General features: G+C 42.3%; 1 protein-coding gene across 3 annotated transcripts in view; it reads right to left on the minus strand.

Moving 5' to 3' along the window:
* The window catches only part of LOC121440972 (ecotropic viral integration site 5 protein-like), a 55,433-nt gene extending 41,070 nt beyond the window's left edge, over positions 1-14,363 (minus strand). The window contains exons 1-5 of one of the 3 annotated variants that reach the window (XM_041642070.1): positions 14,074-14,363; positions 13,029-13,169; positions 11,267-11,425; positions 4,482-4,628; positions 2,337-2,432 (exon numbers count right to left, since the gene is read on the minus strand). In XM_041642070.1, the coding sequence (XP_041498004.1) occupies positions 2,337-2,432; positions 4,482-4,628; positions 11,267-11,425; positions 13,029-13,169; positions 14,074-14,103 (573 nt within the window). In that variant the 5' untranslated portion in view covers positions 14,104-14,363. The remainder of the gene's footprint in view (positions 1-2,336; positions 2,433-4,481; positions 4,629-11,266; positions 11,426-13,028; positions 13,170-14,073) is intronic. The other 2 variants (XM_041642069.1, XM_041642071.1) reach the window with 2 other exon arrangements.
* Positions 14,364-19,087: the final 4,724 nt, after the last annotated feature.

The raw sequence follows: 19,087 nt of genomic DNA on the forward strand, positions 1-19,087 counted from the left end.
AGAGAAAACACACCCCCTCCCAACACACACACACACACACACACACACACACACACACACACACACCAGTTTCGCCTGTGGGCAAGCCTGTGGTGGATTTTCTTGATTAATGACTGTAGGTGTGCCACCCCTGTGCTGGTGGTCCTGGGTGCTGTAAGAAAGGGTGAACAAGCCACAGAGAGTAACTCAGTAAGCAATGTTCCTTAATGGCTTCTGCTTTTGTTTCTGCCTTGAGTGTTCTGACCCTGACTTCCCTAGAAAATGAACGAAAAGCTGTTAAGATGAAATAAACTCTTTCCTCCCAGGTTGCTTTGGAACTCAGTGTGTTACCACAGCAACAGAAACCATAACTAAGACACCAAACAAACAAACAAACAACTCCTATAATACTCTGTTCATATAGGACACTTACTACTTTATCATATTTTGTAGTAAAAGCGTAGGACATGGGGCCAGGAGCTGGCTCAGCAGTGAGGAACATTGTTTACTCTTGTAGAGGACCCAGGTCCAGTTCTCAGCACCCACATGGTAGTCTAAATCATTTGTAGCGCTAATTCTAGGGTATCCAATACCCTCTTTCTGACTCCACAGGGATGGTCTCCACATGGTACAGAGATATATAAGCAGGCAAAATACTCATAAACATAAAACAAAACACAACAGAAACAGAATTAAGGAAGGAAAAGTAGGATATTTAAAATGACGTTGTAGGTGGAAGGTGGGGCAGGACTTCAGCATGGTGCCCCATCCTGACACCAAACTTGCAATCTCCTGCTTTAGCCTGGCAGGGGATTAGAATAATAGTCGTCACCACGTCCTCGCAGGTGATCAGAATAATGGTTGTCACCACATCTGGCCCACGTTTACTTTTTTAAAAATCTAAATTTTCTTTTTAAAATAGAAGTGATAGTGCAGACAGATGATGAGTGTCATTCAAAATGGACTTAGAAGTTCTCTTAGATTTTAGATTTCAGATAAAAAAAGCTTTTATGCATCAAAAGACTATCAACACCTTTGGTTCTGGGATAATCTCTTTGTATATTATTTGAAGATCCATCTCTGTTTACCTCACCTGCCAAAGGCACCTTCTGATTCGGTTAATAAAGAGCTGAGTGGCCAATAATTAGACAGAAGAGAATAGGCGGGACTTCCAGGGAGAGACAGGAACTCTGGGAAAGAGTCTGAGATGGGAAATTCGCCAGCCAGATGCAGAGGAAGTTGGATGTATGGTACTGAGGAGAGGTAATGGGCCACATGACAAAATGAAGATTAACATAAACAGGTTAATTTAAGCTGTAAAACAAGCCTACGCTAAGGTCAAGCTTTTATAATTAATAAAAAGTCTCCGTGTCATTATTCAGAAGCTGACAGTCCAAACAATCCCCTGCTACACCTTGGTGCTGGAGAGACAGCTCAGCAGTTAAGAACAAGCATTGCTCTGGCAGAGGACTCAAATTCTGTTCCCAGCAGCCACATGGTAGCTAGCAACCATCCATAAGGATCTGACGCCCTCTTGTGGCGTCTGTGTGCATTACATGCACATGGTGCAGACATACATGTAGGCTACAGATACATAAAATAAAAAATAAATCATGAAAAGTATCCTGCAGAAGGAAACATTTATAAACCACACCACTGGACATGCTTGCTACTGAGAATGCACAAGTAACTCCCACAACTAATCACCAACAAGATAAACAGATCCTAATGGATGAGAGTGTGAATGGACTTTTCCCCAAAGAAGATAAATAAATGCTAAGTATCATGTAAAGGGATGCCTGGCACTGGCACCACTGCCCCTGGGAAATCACCAGTGTGCATGAGGCGGTGATGCCACCTAACACACCAGGACGGCAGGCTTCCACTCTCCTGAAAATGTTCTGGAGGCGGATGGTGTTGGTGGTCATACAACAGCATAAATATTCTTAATGTCACAGAATTGTACATTTTGAAAGTTTTATGCTATGTATAAGTAAAAACGCACCTGTGGGCTGAGATTTCTCAGTGGGTGGAGCACTTCCCTGAGCGGAAAGACCAGAGTTCAGACCTCAGCACCCACGTGAGTGGCAGCTGCATGTAAGGCCAAGCAGGCAGAGACTCAGGGGGGACAAGGGGCCTGGAGCAGCTCACTAGCAAGATCAGCCTAAGTTAGTAAAGTAGAGAGCAACGGAGGAAAACATTCAACTTCACCCTCTGGCCTCCAGATGAACTCCCCCCCCCCCCCCCAGAAGTCCTCTGAGACGGATGAAGTATTGAAAACAGAACCGCAGTCACCGGAAGGCAGATATACAAACGCGGTGGTTCTGGTGCGGGCGGCGGGAGCGGCCACAGTGTACCTGGATTTCAAGCTCGGCGATCTGCTGCCTCAGTTCTGCCACGGCGGCTATGCTGTCAGCTTCCCGGAGCCTCAGAGCCATGACTTCCTCCTTGTTCTACAGCAACAAGAAAACAGAGACAACCTGGCTGAATCTGGAACTGAGATTTTTTTCTGACTATACAAACTATTAAGGGCATAAACTGATATTCGTAGGATGTGGCAGGGTCTGAGTCGGTATCTGCACTGCAGCAGTCAGGCATAAACATCCCCGTCCCAGGGGACAACAACTTGTAAGAGGCCACCTACTGGTTCAAGTCAAATGTTGCCTTCAAGTGAACCTGCGTGAAGTTTATGAAAATCTTTCGGGATTCAAAGTGTTGGGGACTGAAATGGGGGATTATAGGCTTGTGCTATTTTAAGTGAGAATATTCAAACTCATTTATAGAGTAAAAATGTTGATAATACAGATACTATTCAGATACTTATATATGAAAAATAAAATGAGCTTTAAAGGTTACTCACCAACAAATCATAAGCTTTAATCATATAAAACATAATGAAAATGAATCTAATTTATGTAATAAGGGACTTGCTTCTCGGAGAAGTTATAGTTGTTACTGAATTGTACTCTAAGCGGGAAGTGTGACAGGCTCTAGGCGCCAGAGTAACAATAAGTGCACTAATATTAATCACCAGGATCTGCGAAGGCAGTGAAGACGGCTGAGTTAGTGCAGGGGCACATCAGAGTGAGGGTCCTGGACACACTTCTAGGGTACTGAGGGAAATCCTGTGCCAGCCTGCCCAGTCCTCCACTGCTCCGAGTCCTTACCCATTACTGAGACAAACTCAAAACATGTATCTTCATGGCCAAGTTCCACAAATACTTCCAAAGAACATTTCATTTTGCTAACAGGTGCCACGATAATATTAAATTCAGAAATACTATTATCAAAATGTCTAAAGAAAGCTGGCACTGATCTAGAAAAGATTACACTAGTTCTCTATTGAAGACAAATCACAGGGCAGTGTGGCATCAAAACGTCCATCAGCATCAGGGTGACAAGGCACGGTACAACTCACTGCGCCACCACTGCTTGTGCAGCCTTTGATACAACTTTATGGTTAAATTAGTCCAGTTGTACCTTTTTAAAGGGTCAGTTCTTGAGCTAACAATTGTCAGTATTGCCTACAGATTTCTTCAGTCTGAACTCTAACAACCATGAATATTTATCAGGATGTAATTTCATCTCTGGATCTCAGTGACACAGATAACCACTCCAGCTTCACTCCTGGTTTTTAATAACACCAGAACAAGTTGATGGAATTACAGCTTTGTGTGTGCCGCTGAAAGTCTCATTTCTCATAAAATAGTAAGCTGGGATGCATTGAGGGCACTGCGACTCTTAAAGGAGCTGTGCTGATGGAGTAATAGTTCCTCTTAAAATGCCGCACCCTCCCCAGAAATCAGCTCTAAAGCTCGGACGACATGCATCTCTTCAGCTATTCTCGTATTTATGTATGTCTATCCATACTCCTCTGCCTGATGCTCCAGCCCTGACCCCCCATTAGCTAAAGCTGCTATAAGCCTTTTCATAAAAAATTCAATTTATTTCAAATACTTATAGTTCTTTTTGAACAAAAAGCTTCATATAAACAAAAACCAATTAACAGATGGAAATTGTATACATTTTTCTTAATCTACCTGTGCATACCCATTTCTGTTTCTGTTACCCAGAAAGCACTGCAACACTGACTGCCTGCTAACACGGCGAGAATCAAGTAGGGAGCATCAGACCCCCCACCACCTGCATTTTCAGGTAAGCCATCACAGCTGGGTTCTAAAGACACACTAGTCGATAGAGACACCAATGTAAGACATTAACTTAACCAAGTCTACGGTTAAAAATGAGGTTTCTTCTCTGCAATTCACCCTATGAACAAAATGAGTGAACCTTGTCTGAAAATTTAATCTTGGTGTGGTACATGCTTTGGATCCCAGCAATGGGAGGCAAAGCCAAAGGAATCAATGAGACTTTGAGGCCAGTTTAGTCCACATAGCAAGCTCCAGGCTAGCCAAGGCCATATATTGAGAGGCTGTCTCAAAAAGACAGTATATAATCGCGATAAATAAATCTATAAAAGGGAGCATTAAACTGACACTTACCTTGCATTCAATCTCTGCCTGTCTGCGCTTTGCCTCACTTAACTGGGTAAGCAACCCTTTGTTCTTCACAGAAAGAGAATGCACCTTCTCCTGCAAACTGGTGACCTCTTGCTCTGCTCTTCGAAGCTGGTTACTGTTGATCTGGTTCTAATGAGAAATATAAATAGACTCACTATAGGTAAAAGACTGGAAATTTTTAATTAATTTTTAACCTGTAAATCTTACACTTAAACAATCTTATAAAATGTTTTTTAAATGTTTATTAAAAATGGAAAAAGATATGAAACAAATCTTTAGTCAAGTGTGTAGCACATGTATCCATACTAGGGAGGCTGAGGAAGAAGTACCAGTAAGAGTTTAAGGACAACCTGGGGGCTACTCTGTGAACCTGACAGCCCATACTAACAGCAAGACCCTGTCTCAAAAAAAAAAAAATCTTTAAAACAAAAACATTGAATTCTCCAAAAGAATATTAAAACTTCTTAATCAACATACCAGAAAGGCACGGTGGCATACATCTGCAATCTCAGTGTTTGGAAGGTAGAGGCAGGAGAACCTGGAGTTCTAGGCTACCTTTGTTCATGTAATACAGAGTTTGAGATTAGCCTGGACTACATGAGACCCTGCTTCTAAACACTAGAAATAAACACTTAAATAAACAAAAATATAACCTAAATATACCACTTATGCAAAAAACCTGTAAACTATGAGGACCTTCACAAACAACCGAGAGACAATTATTTCTGTAAGCCTGGGGAAAGATACGGGAGACAAGAGCATAAACTGAACTGTGAGCCCTCTCACTTCACCAATGAGTCAGGTGTTCTCTGATCTTGGGCAAGTTATTTAATCCTAACAAATCTCAGTATTCTGGAAAAATAGGCTTGCCTTTCGGCTGTGTCAGGAAGACTGTGAGGAGGGCACACGCACGGGGACTGAAGAAAGAAGTTTGCAGGCGCAGTGAATGCTCAGTTGGCACTGTCCTTTGACTCATTCTGCCTCGTTCTATGAAAAATAAAAAAATAGTTCTATAAAAAAATTTAAATCTCTGGTTTTAATGGGAAAGTAGATATAGTTTAAAAATTCCTCAATAAGAAAATTATATAAGGACTTTACATAAAATAAATACTTAAAATTATTAAAGATACAAAAAATGGAAAAAATAAGAAGAGCCGGGCATAGTGGTGCACGCCTTTAATCCCAGCACCTCGAAGGCAGATCTCGGTGAGTTTGAGGCCAGCCTGGTCTAAAAAGCAGGCTCCAGGACAGCCAGGGATACACAAAGAAACACTATCTTGAAAAATCAAAAAAGGACTAGTTCTGTAAGGCTGCTGTAATCCTGGCTAGTCAGTGCACTAAGCACCTCGGTGGTACAGCACTGACTATCTGGGTGTGAGCTCCAGTGCTATAACACATAAACAAAACACACAGGTGTGAATACACAGCTCAAGGAGCACAGTTAATCCAAGGACGACAGAGGCAAACACATCCTCACCAAGATGCGTTAGAACAATACTCAGCAGGCTGAAGAAACAGGCAAGTCAAGGAAAACAGAGTCCATATGAAGGGAAGATAATGAAGGCATTTTACCAGCCAACATATAAAAAAAATTTTTTCAGTCTACAAGAGTTTACTCAATTAAGTGCTCATCTAAGAGCACAGGCACTTCAGGAGCCATGGGTTACAGTTCTGCCATGGCCAAGGCCAAGAACCAAACCACACATAACCAATTCCAAAAATGGCACAAGAAATGGCACCAAGAAAACCCGGTCACAAAGACACAAATCTCTCTCTCAAGGGGGTCAACCCCCAAATTCCTGAGGAACATACGTTTAACCAAGAAGCACAAGAAAGGCCTGAAGAAGACACAGGCAAGCAATGCAAAGGCAATGAGTGTGTGCAGAAGCCATCAAGAGTCTGTCAACCCAAGGTGGCCCAGCCCAAGATGCCAAATGGCCCCGGTCACACACTCGGCCATCTTGCTTTCCTTGCTCACCCCAGGCTTGGGAACTGGATTAGAAGCTACCTGGTCAAGAGTCGTAGGCTCTGCCAGTCAAAGCTCAAGGATTAAACCAAGGTCCAGGCCTCAGCTCCAGTAGTGCCCAGGCCCTTGTGAAGGCCCCTATGAAAGGTTTCTGTCTGCAGCGTGAAGGCAGATGGGCTGGTGTCACACACCCACACGCTAAGTTAGGTGATCAGGGCCCTATGCTGTTTTACAAATAAACTTGAGGCAAGATCTGTTTTTTTTAAAAAAAAAAAAGAGCAAAGGCAAACTCAATGTAAAAAGTGAAAGGGAGTCAAGTACAGTGACATGAGAACCATAATCCCAGCTATCTGGATGGATCCTGAGTACAGTGACATCAGAACCATAATCCCAGCTATCTGGATGGATCCTGAGTACAGTGACATCAGAACCATAATCCCAGCTATCTGGATGGATCCTGAGTACAGTGACATCAGAACTATAATCCCAGCTATCTGGATGGATCCTGAGTACAGTGACATCAGAACCATAATCCCAGCTATCTGGATGGATCCTGAGTTTGAGACCAGCCTGGGTAATAAAGCAAGACAGAGAAGAAAGAAAAAAGAGGGGAAGAGAGACAAGAGGGCAGGACGGGAAGGAGGACACGGCAGTTACAGACTGGAGTCAAGCGAGTGCCAGCCCTGTGGCGGCAGCAGTGGCTGACAACCTGGAGGCACAGGCCACGTCCACAGAATAAGGTGGGGTATGGGACAACACGGATGTTCTTCCGAGGAAGGGCCTGGAGCTTAAAGTAGAGATATAGTCACTGCCTTTAGAATTTGTTTAGTCAGGCAAGTGTTTCCAATTTTTCAGGAAATAAACATTAATAATTATAAATAATTAAAAGAAAATAATCACAGGGCTGCAGAGATGGCTCAGCAGGTAGATCTCTGGCTGCTCTTCCAGAGGACCTGGGTTTAATTCCCAGCACCCACATGGCAGCTCAAAACTGTCTATAAATCCAGGATCCAACACCCTCACACAGACACATATACAGAAAAAACACCTATAAAAAATAAAAAAGTAAATTAATTAAAAAAAATAATTCTAAAAGTCAAACTAATATAGAGAAAGTGAAAGAAAAATTAAAAACAGGAAAGAAGGAAAAGATTAATTTGGGACAGAAACAGAAGGTACAAACCAACAAATCACGAGGACTCTTGAGTGGGATCAAAAGAGCTAGAATGCCGCTTCCAACCTTCTGACCAAATAAGGGGGGCGGGGACCAAGACTGAACTCTGGGTTCTGACCAGAAGCCTCCTTGGGAAGAGGGGAGGGAGGGATTTAAGCCCTTCTTACCAAGGCAGAAGCAGCCATACTGCAGAGAAAACTCAGTTAGAATAAACATCAGACTAACAGAGGCCAAGTGTTGGGCGTAGAGAGTCACAAGTTCCTTTATGCACTCTTGTCATAAACCCCAGCAGGCACACACAAAGTTGGAGAGCCTTAGGATACACCCACAGCATGGGCTGGACGGAACCGGGAGAAGCACTAACTTTACCATCTCTTCCATGGAAGGAAAGCTTTACCTGGCATGGGACCAGCACACACTGCTGCCTCTGGGGTTATACAACACAATCTGGGAGAAGAGGCAGAAATATGTTCTGGACCAAGTACTGCAGCCACTGGCGGGCAGAAGCATTAGAAGGCCCAACACCTCTGATAGGAAAGCAAACTGGAGACTAAGGCTTTATTGGAAAATGGGAAACAGCCTTCCAACTCCCACATCAGCAACAGAGCGGCACTGCTGGAGACACTCCCAATTCCAGGGGGTGATGCAGACTGAAGACACCAAGTTTCTGAGAACAGCCCTCTGGGAAACCAATCCTCATTCTGAAAATGAGGTATGGCCACAGGGATTTAAGCCCGGTGGCGCAGTGTATATAACCACAGAGCAAACCTCAACTCAGCACGTCTGACTGTATAAATTCAAATCTGCCACATGAAAGGCCTGGCAGGAGGAAATGTGTACCCATTTCTAGGCACAAAAACTGCTAACCTTAGGTACTCCCTATACAAGACCCTTCCATGTGCTACAGAGAACGTTTTTCTGTTGTGTATTTGCTGGGGCATGTGATGAAAACGTGTGCACAGCCCACACATCTGACAGCTCAGCTGTCCATTGTTCAGGTTTCAAAGGTTCCCTAAACCATGTCAGGAATTTGACTCACCCCCCCATATATATGCACACATACAAATATACATATATGTATATACATTTTGATCATAAAAATAAAACTTCCCACTATAAAATCTGATTTTTACTTTTCATAATTTTAGCCCCTTCCTTATTTTTTAATTTCAATGAAACTTTTTGAGGAAGTAACTGAGTGCTATGAAACAAGGCACGTCCACCCTGAGACACTGCATGTCCCAGAGGCCTGCCTGACACGGGCTGACCACATCTGTTCACTAGAACACAGAACGAGGCATGAGTAAACTACGCCCCCTACTGGCTGGAAAAAAACTCTGAAAATCAGCAGAATGCTTGTTCCCCTTCCCTATGTATCCACAAATTCAAACTGCTAATGACCGAAAAATTTTTAAATTGTATCTGTACTGCACATGTGCACACTTTTCTTGTTATTATTGCGTAAATAATACAGTGTAGCCATTACTTCTGTTCTTCTGTGCTACATTAGGCGTTGTACCTAGGGATGGTTTGAAGTATACTGGTGAATGGACACGGGTTACACACAAATAATAAACCATTTTATTTAAGGACATGGGTATCTGAAGATTTCAGTATCAGCAGGGATTCTACAGTCTGCAGCATGGAGCCACAGGACAACTTTACATGAAATACAACTCTGACAAATGTCATTTATAAAAGCCAAGTTCACCTTTACAGAGCAAACAAGCGTTATTAGCAAAACAATCCACACATCTCAGGCCCAACACATCTAAGACGGAGACGTGACACAGAGAGATCTGAGGAGATGGGTTTGGACTTGAACTTTAAACTTAGTACCCAGGATCACATCATGTAAGTTGAAAAGGTAAATGCCCACTACCGCTGACACTGCGATTCTCTACTGGAGACGTATGGACACAGCTTCAGTTACTAAAGGGAAGAAAGACGTCTGCAGGGCCGGGCAGGGTGCTGAACACCCCATGATGCACAGACTAGTTACAGAAAACAAAATTCCTGTAAAGGGAGACATTTCCCAGCCACCCAGACCCGAATAATCACAGAAAAACTGAATTAATTATAACACTGTTTGGCCAAAGGCTCAGGCATATTCCTAGCTAGCTCTAATATCTTAAATTAGCTCATTTCTATTGTTTTATATTTTACCACAAGGCTCGTGGTTTGTTACGTCAAATCTTGCTTCCTGGGAGGCTACGTGGCAACTGCCCGACTCCGCCTTCTTTCTCTCAGCATTCAGTTTAGTTTTCCCACCTAGCTATATTCTGCCCTGCCATAGGCCAAAGCAGCTTCTTTATTAACCATTGGTAATAAAACAGTCACAGCATATAGAAGGGAATTCCACATCAAATTTCTAGCTCAAAAATTACATATTCTGGTTGAGGAACTTGGCTCTACATAATGTCCCTTCTTAATTTGTGCAGTAAGGCAACCCTAATAAAACCAAATGCAGTCCGGCTTGCTTAAATTTTGTTGAAGGGTCAAGCAGAGATTAAATTTATGGGGGAAAAAGGTGTTATGTTTATAATCCCAGTACTGGCCACTAGTTTGAAGCTAATCCAGGCTACAGAGTGAGTAACAAGCCAACTGTAGCATGAATTCTAAACCTGGAGTCAGCTATTAGGGGGTGAAAGCTGAGAGGTCAGAGAAGCAGTGAAGCCAGCCACTAGAGAGACCTTTTACCTCTACCAAATCCTCAGACCAAAAGGGCGAGCCTGTCCTCAGACGACCTCCCCAGACTGCATCCACTGACAATTTCACTGACACCTCGGACTGCATCTGCGCTCCTGCCTCCTCCTGCCTCCTCCTGCCTTATATTCCTCTCTCCACCGGTCTCCACCTCCCCAGTGCTGGAATTGCCTTTGTGTGAGCTCTGTTTCTCTTTCAGACTGGATCAGTTTCTCGTAGCCCAGGGTGGCCTTGAACTAACAGAGATGCATCTGTCCTTTTCTCCAGAGTCCTGGGATTAAAGGTGTGAGTCACCACTGCCTGGCCTCTAGTGGCTTGGTTCCGCACTCTATCTTAGGGCAGGCTTTATTTGTTAAAACACAAAATATCATTACAGTCTGCCAGCAATATTGCACACCCTGTCTCAAAAAACAAAGCTAAAACAAAACAGGGCTGGGGCAAAGGCTGTTGGCAAGAGTGCCTGATGCACCAGCATGGAGACCTGAGTTCAGATCGTCAGCTCTCGTGTAAAAGGCAGGCTCACCTGGGGTAGACACAGGCAGGAGGATTACTGGAGCTTGCTTCATTGTAAAACATGCTAAGTTGCCGGTGTTCCCGGGTCAGTGACAGACCCTAGCTCACGAGAATAAGGACAGGGGGCAGCAGTGACTTTTAGCTTTCTACATGAGAACCAGAAAACTGCTGTCTGGACTTCATCTTTTACCTTAATTCTAAGGATGAGACAATGTTAAATTTTTTGCTCATTTGCCACCCTCTAAACACAACAGCATAAAATTTAAATTTCCCATTTAAAGCCTAGATCTTCACTCTTCATAACTTTATGGTATCTCTTCAATGTTATTTTTAGTTACATAAGAATTCTGAACAAACAGCTGTCAGACTCTGACCCACGCTGCTTTCACCTGGGCCTGCCCGTCATACCTGCGTCTCCATCTCCATCATCCTCTGCTTCATTTCTCTTATTTCTGCCTGGGTTTCTGCTTCTCTGAGGCGGATGCTCATCAGCTCATCCTGTAACTCATTCACAGTGTTCTTCTTGGGCGGGTCTTTCCATCTTCCAGAAGTTCGGGCTAAATGACGCTACAGCATACAACATTACACTTTATCAAAACAAGAGTTAACTTTACAGAGCACATATTTAAGCACTGCCCCAAATCATTTTACTTGTTTGAGAGAAGCTTTTGGTTTGTACTCCTGGCAGACTCTGGGCTTAGGGTTTTCCCGCCTCAGCCTAAGTGTTGGGATCCAAAAACAAATCACCATGCCCAGCTTAACTACAGTTTGTTACAGCTGGGTACTTGTCAATACATTTTCAAAAGCCATGACAATATCAAGGAATAACTTCTTTTGTTCTTTTAAAATTACATTATATTCATTCACTGGTTCCACGGCACTCAGAGAACAGCCGGCATGAGTCAGTTCTCTCCCACCTTTGCGAGTGCAGAAGATCCAATTCAGATTCGCAGCCTTGGCTCTGTGCCTTGCAGCAGGTGTCCCCTCCATTGACTGATCTCAGTCTTTACTAGATGTCTCTTCCCACCCTCAGTTTAAACCAAGATCACCACTCTGAAACTATATTGTTTTTAAAAATTCATTCTCTTCTGTCTTTCACGTTGTTACAGTCTGTTATCAAATTTCCCTTACAAGAAGATACATTCGTGAGAAGATACCTAAAGTGTCATTTATTTTTGTGAAAGGCATTTTCAAAGAAGTTAGAAATTTACAAATACACACTGGTGTCCTCCTTCAGCTGTTTCCGTCTTCCCAACAATGTAACTTGATAGCAAAGCAAACTGTGTTTGCTAACTGAACAGAATACCAAACTGACCTCTGAGCTCCACCTCTACACCACAGGTTGTCTTTGTGCAGTTGGCAACAACTGACACAAACACTGACAACTGATCAAAGTGACGGAGTGCGCAGTCATAAAAGAGACACCTGTGTCAAGCCCCTCTCACCGAGGCTCACGGAGCTGGGGGGTGGGGAAGCCCAGGACTGAACAGTGTCCTCTGGACATGACAGGACCACTAGACTCATGAACCCCCAGCTGAGGTTGCCTGCACAAACCCTGTAGAAAATCAAGCCAGTCCACATTCCAGCCTGAAGGGGCAGGCTCTGGAGCTCCCACAACAGCTATGAGCTACTGACAGCTGTTCCTGGATAAGGGAGAATCACTTTTCTTTAACAATGCAGCCCTGGTAGACCAATCGTGCTCAAATGGATGGTCCCACTCCCGTGAGTATGTGGCAGCACGAACTGGACGAGTGAGTCTAAAGGAAACAAATGAGGGTGTGAAGCTGGGAGGGAAGTAAATGTTATGTCTTGGAGGATCTGGAGGAGGCACCAAGATGAATATGGTCAGAATACACTGCATACATGTATGACCTTCTCAAAGAATAAAAATATTATTCTTAATGAAAAAGAAAAGTTTTATACTGTGTAAGTTTTGTACTATTTATAGTTCTCTAGGAAACTCGAACAATGCAAAAGTTCAATATGATCTTGTTTACAGTTTATGTATAAAGTACATCTTAGATATGCTCTCAAGTTGTAAATGTCTCAACTGTGACACTAAGCAAGATCTCTTTTCGTCACCTACTGTTGGTCACCAGGTATTTCAAAGTAACACAACTCAGTCCTTGGTTTTCGCTCTGTTTGGAAAAGCACAGCCAGCCTGACATACTTGCCAGTGTTCTTCTAGATCTCTGACTTGCTGTCGAAGTTCCTTCAAACCCATAATGGCTTCCGCCTCTCTCAGCTTCACAGCGATGAGCTCCTCCTGAAGCCTCGCGATGTTATTCTCATCAGGAAACGAGTTGTTCTTCTAAAGTCAGAGAAATTCAGATTTTTTTTTAAAGTCACATTTTTTATAACTTAGTTTTGTATGGCTGTGTGTGCCCACACATACATCTGAGGAGGTTGTAAGCTAACCTGCAGGAGTCAGTTTTCTCCTCCCACCATCTGGGTTCTGGGGACAGAGTTCATCTCTATTGGCATTCTTAAACATGAAAATATGTATGGATTTGTATGAAAGTTACCAGGAAGAACTGGCACTTTTAATTGAAGAAGATGAAAAGATCTCCCATGCTCATGGGTTGATAGGATTAACATAGTAAAAATGGCCGTCCTAGCAAAAGCAATCTACAGATGCAATGCAAGCCCATAAAAATTCCAACACAATTCTTCAAAGTAATTGAAAAATAAATCTTCAATTTTACATGGAAACACAAAATCTCAGAATAGCTAAACAATCCTGAGGAATAAAGAACTGCAGTACTCACACCCCATTTTTAAGTTGTAGCACAGACCTGTAACAATGATCTGATGAAGAGGAAGCAGAACACAGTCCTGTGCTCACTGATACAGGAAAGGGTTTTCTGAACTGGCAGCCTTAAAGTTAGTTTTATTCTGCCTTTCCACTCTCCCTGTAGACAGGGTCTCATATACACACTAGACCGACCTCCAACTCACCATCTAACCAAGGCTGACCTTGTACTGCCACCTCTTCATCCTGAGTGCTGGGATTGCAGGAATTACCATCTGGAGCTGGGCCTAATGCCAGGACCTCACATATTCTAGGCAAGCGCTCTACCATCTACCAACCAGCAAATCTAGTGCATAGCTCCTCGAGTGTGAAAAACATGAGGTCTAACTCAGTTCAGCAAGTACTGCACAAGTATCTGACTCCGGTCAGAGCAGGAAGAGGAGGTATTTACAAAGTTTCCCACCTTCTCTATGTCCAGCACTTTGTCCTGCATCTCCTTCAGGGCGCATTGAGACTCAGCCTCACTCAGCCTGGCTTGGACCAACTCCTTCTCCAGCTGCAGCACGAAATCTTCGTTGTAGGAGGAGCTGCATTTATGCTAAAGGTTATAGACATAGACTGAAACTTTAGGGAAACACAAGCATGGAAATATACACATTCAGAAAAACAATAAAATTATATAATGTGGGTATTATGGGCAACTAAAAAGTAAATCTGATCTACCCAGTATTCCAAATTATTTCCCTTTTCCCAACAAATGAGTTTAAAAAGGAAAGAAAAGCCGAGTTCTGGTATCTTTGAGGATGACCACGTAAATCAGCTCTGGTAATAAGTTATTACACTCCTCAACCCTGCTCATACGAAGTATTTGTCTTCTTTTTGTCCACTCTCAAGAGCTTGTTCTGTCTCTGCAGACAACAGGGTACCCGACAGCCTCACATGGTCACTTAGTAGTTGAGATCCTTGCTGAGTACGGTGATAAACAAAGACAAACTGGTTTTCAGTGCAAGTCCCTTGCGTTCAACCCCCAGCACCACGACCAAAAGTATAAAATTGAATAAGCACATAAAATAAATCAAAATAATTTAAATGATTTTATGGTGATGGCATGTTGAAATATTATTTAAAATTGAGGTGATTATTTAAAATTGAAGTAAACAAAAAACATTAACTTTCCTTTTACTCTTTTCAGTATGGATAATACAGTATCTTAAGACTGCTTAGTTAGCTCACATTAAAGACTACAGAAGCATCTAAAGCCTAAAAATCCTATTTCCATGCATTGAAAGTAAAGATTAAGGTGAAATACCTTAAACCCTAAGAAAGAAAATTTTTATTTGCTTTAGAAATGTCAATTTCTTTAAAATATTTGCATGGATTAGTGTAAGAAGAGAAAAAAGCAATTGCTGCATAAAGAGACAAACCAGAGGCAGGACATCTCCCAGTCCGTCTCTACTCCACTGGTGCTCACACACCAGTGAGGTCATTGTGGTTTCTTAAAGCCCATTCCATATAAAACATCAGTGAATGAGCAAGGCCGAGGGTGTCACCACACACCCTCATTGTGATGTTTAGTTGTATTCAAATGTCCACCTACGGATTCAGAGCTACTTTTTAAAATAATATGTTTTTACTTATTCCCAAGACAAAATATGTACTAATACGCGTAAATAAAAAATAAAATAGTGAGACAGACAGTACATGTGACTGCCACACTCGAGCACCAGGAAGAAATGAAGCTACGAAAGGCAGGGTGCTCCAGAACAGATCTCTGTAACAAAAATGCACTTTCTGATCTCCTCCAGTACATGGCCCCAAACTGCTCCCAGACCATCCCTCCCATTTTGCCCGAAATGGCTGTGTTTTTCCTTTTTGCTTTTGCTTTTAAATCCATCCGGCAAAGTGGCTCCTGCCTGTAACTGAAGCAGCTGGGAAGCGTAAGAGAAGAGAATTAAAAATTCAAAGCTACTCTGGGCTATAGAATGAATCTGGTCACTACGTGCAACTCAGGTATCAAGACAAAGAGTAAAACACAGGCTGGGACGTAGCTATCTGTTAGACCACATGTCCAGCATGCGTGAGATTTACATTCAAATCCCAGTACTATCAAAAAATACCTATCATTTAAATGATTTCTTTCTAATACCTACAAAAATTACATAAATTCTTTAAAATGGAAATTTATCTTGTTATTTTTAATTACTGCTAATGATTAAGAAATGTGAAGAAAACAATATTTTCACTACAGTGACCTCTATTTCTTATTTAAAATGAAAGGCAAACACTATATATAAATATAATACATTTAAACTTTAGATCAAAGCCAAAATTACTTTATTTAAAACATTATTATTTTTAAGTTTACATGTTTGTATGTGTATATTTGTGTGTCTTTAAGAATATATGACACGTGTGTGCATGCCCTCACAGACCACAAGAGGGTATCAATTTTATAACAGGGATGAGAAACTCGAATGTGCTACTGAACATACTTTCTCAAATAAATTATTTAGGAAAATCTGCAATTTCCAATGATAAGTAAAAGACAAGCCTTACACTTTTTAAATTTAAATGAGTATGACATAATCCTTGTACCAACTGCATTAAACCATTAAAGAACATATGAAATATTGAATAAACAAAATCTATGAACCCAGAGTGATACAAAACAGGCTCCAATGAGGGGCTGGGAGGGAAGAAAGAGGTAAAGGAAGAGAGACAGAAATATTATCTCTAGAAGAACACTGCTAAGTGCAGCACAAGTGAGAAGAAATGGAAACCACCACTCTGGAAAATTAATGAAATAACCAACTCTACACAAATCCATGGATGTCCAATCACTGAGATAAAAGACAGACGGAGCCCCCATACAACCCAAGGAAGGAAAGTTTTACAAATCTGTAACTATATTAAACATATCTTCTTTTTTCTTGGTATTATTTTCTAAGCACTATATAACAACTATTTATTTACATTAACTATGCTGAATTGGGCACAAGTTACCTAGAAACTATTTAAAGTATACAGAAGGATGTGTGGAGGGTGTATGCTAATGTAACGCCATGTGAGAACCTGGAGCAGACACGGATTAAGTGTTCTTCCTCGAATCGATCACCCTACAGATACCAAGAGACAGGCTGTAGTTAGCTGTAGTTATCTGGTATAAAGTATTCCCAATAGACTGCTTAACAGTTGCAAAGATGGAGTCACATCTGTACTGCACACATATGTTCAGACCTACACACCTCACACACAGTGCACACAACTAAGAACAAACTCTTGAACTACAACTGTGAGTCTGTTCATTGTCAAACCTCTGTTGGTGGGAATACTGAATGCTATTATCCCTACATACACAGCCTGAAGTGAGAGTTACACCCTACAGAGCTGACATCGCTACTGTGGACAATCCTGATACTACTGATTCTGAAATCTTTGACACAGATGCTCTAAACTTTCCATCCTTAATTTTTCCCATCTTAGTTACTGTTCTATTGCTGTAAAGAGACACCATGACCAAGGTGACTTAAAGAAGAAAGCATTTAGCTGGGGGCTGCTCACAGTTTTAGAGAAGTAGGCAGACATGGCTCTGGAACAGTAACAGAGACAGAGACTGGGCCAGACTGAGGCTTAAATTCTCAAAGCCCACACCCCTAGACTTTCCTCCTCCAACAAGGCCAACCTCCCAAATATTTCCTAAACAGGGATTAAGTGTTGGGGTCATTCTCATCCAAACCACCTCACCACCATTTCAATTAGCACATTGTGCCTAAAACTGTGGGCTGACAGGCTCCATTCTTAACTCCTGAAACTTCAGAGGCAAGAGTCACTCTCAGCTGTCAAGTTACACAAACTTTCAGAGGCCACACATCCCTATTAGCCTGTTCCTTCCAGATCTCTGCAACTGAACCCACCATGTTCACCAAAGAGCCCAACTGCTGTACTTCAGATCCTGAATGTCCCTCAGAGAAAAGGAAATATTCATGAAACCTTTAGGAAATGGGTGTGTTGTGGAATTGTTACTTGAAGTCTGTTACATTTGTTTATGCTGTGGAACATTTGTTTTAATGACACAAAGATGTCTGCATTCGCCGGGCGATGGTGGCGCACTCCTTTAATCCCAGCACTCGGGAGGCAGGGGCAGGCGGATCTCTGTGAGTTTGAGACCAGCCTGGTCTACAAAGCTAGTTCCAGGACAGGCTCCAAAGCCACAGAGAAACCCTGTCTCGAAAAAACCAAAAAAAAAAAAAAAAAAAAAAAGATGTCTGCATTCTTTTATGTTACATTTGTTTTACGCTGCAAAGCTGTGTTACTTGAGCTGTCTAAAGCACCTAACTGGTCTAATAAAGCGCTGAACAGCCAATAGCAAGGCAGGGAAAGGGTAGGCGGGGCTGGCAGGCAGAGAGAATAAATAGGAGGAGAAATAGGGAGGAGATTGAGAAGAGAGAAAAGAAGGGGTCAGTCACCCAGTCACATAGCCAGACACCAAATAAGAAGGAAAGAAGAGAAATACAGAACTAGAGAAAGGTAAAAGCCCAGAGGCAAAAGGTAGACAAGGAATTTAAGAAAAGCTGGCAAGAAACAAGCCAAGCTAAGACCAGGCAGTCATAAGAAAGAATAAAATTCCATGTGGATTTATTTGGGAGCTGGGTGGTGGGCCCCCAAAAGAACAAAGAGTAAAAAACAACCAACAAGAAGGATATGGGGGGGGGGGGGGGCGTGTGCCCTTGAAAGAGACACTGAGTCTCTCTGCTTCCTGGCTGCCATGAGGAGCAAGCTTCCTACACCATCTCATTGGGATATGAAAGTTGCCACTGGTCCAGGAAACAGGTCCAGTGAACAAACCGTGACCCAAATCAATTCCTCCACCTGCTGTCACAGGAGCCTGAAATTTGGATAGTACATCCACTGATGTAGGATTCCCCCCTGTATGCTATGAATATGCTTTACTCCCGTTGGTTAATAAAGGATCTGCTTTCGGCCAATGGCTTAGCAGAGTAAAGCCAAGCAGGAAATCCAAACAGAGCATAGAGAGAGAGAAGTAGGAGTAAGGGAGAGCCATGGTAGCCACTGCAGAAGACCTAGTCGAAACTTTACCAGTAGGCCACAACCTTACAGTAAAATATAAAATAATAGAAATGAGTTAATTTACTTTATAAAAGCTAGCTAGACATATGCTTAAGCTATTGGCCAAACAGTATTGCAATTAATATAGTTTCTGTGTGATTATTTCGGATCTGGGCGGCCAGGGACAAACAAGCAGTCTCTGCCTACACATCCACCATATTCCTAAGTATGGGAACATAAAATTTCTCCTCTTGCACAACAAATAGAATTGGCCTACTCAAATATCATATCCTGAAATTACATAAAAGTTTGGCTGTGAATAATAACCCCTATATAACCACCATATGCCAAAGACGCTCTCTCCTCATCAATAAGTGAAAATCCAGGTACTGCAGGTTCTTACTGTCCCA

This window comes from Microtus oregoni, unplaced genomic scaffold, assembly GCF_018167655.1.
Source record: "Microtus oregoni isolate MIOR12 unplaced genomic scaffold, Mior012 000072F_ref0000427, whole genome shotgun sequence".
Classification (NCBI taxonomy): Eukaryota; Metazoa; Chordata; class Mammalia; order Rodentia; family Cricetidae; genus Microtus; species Microtus oregoni.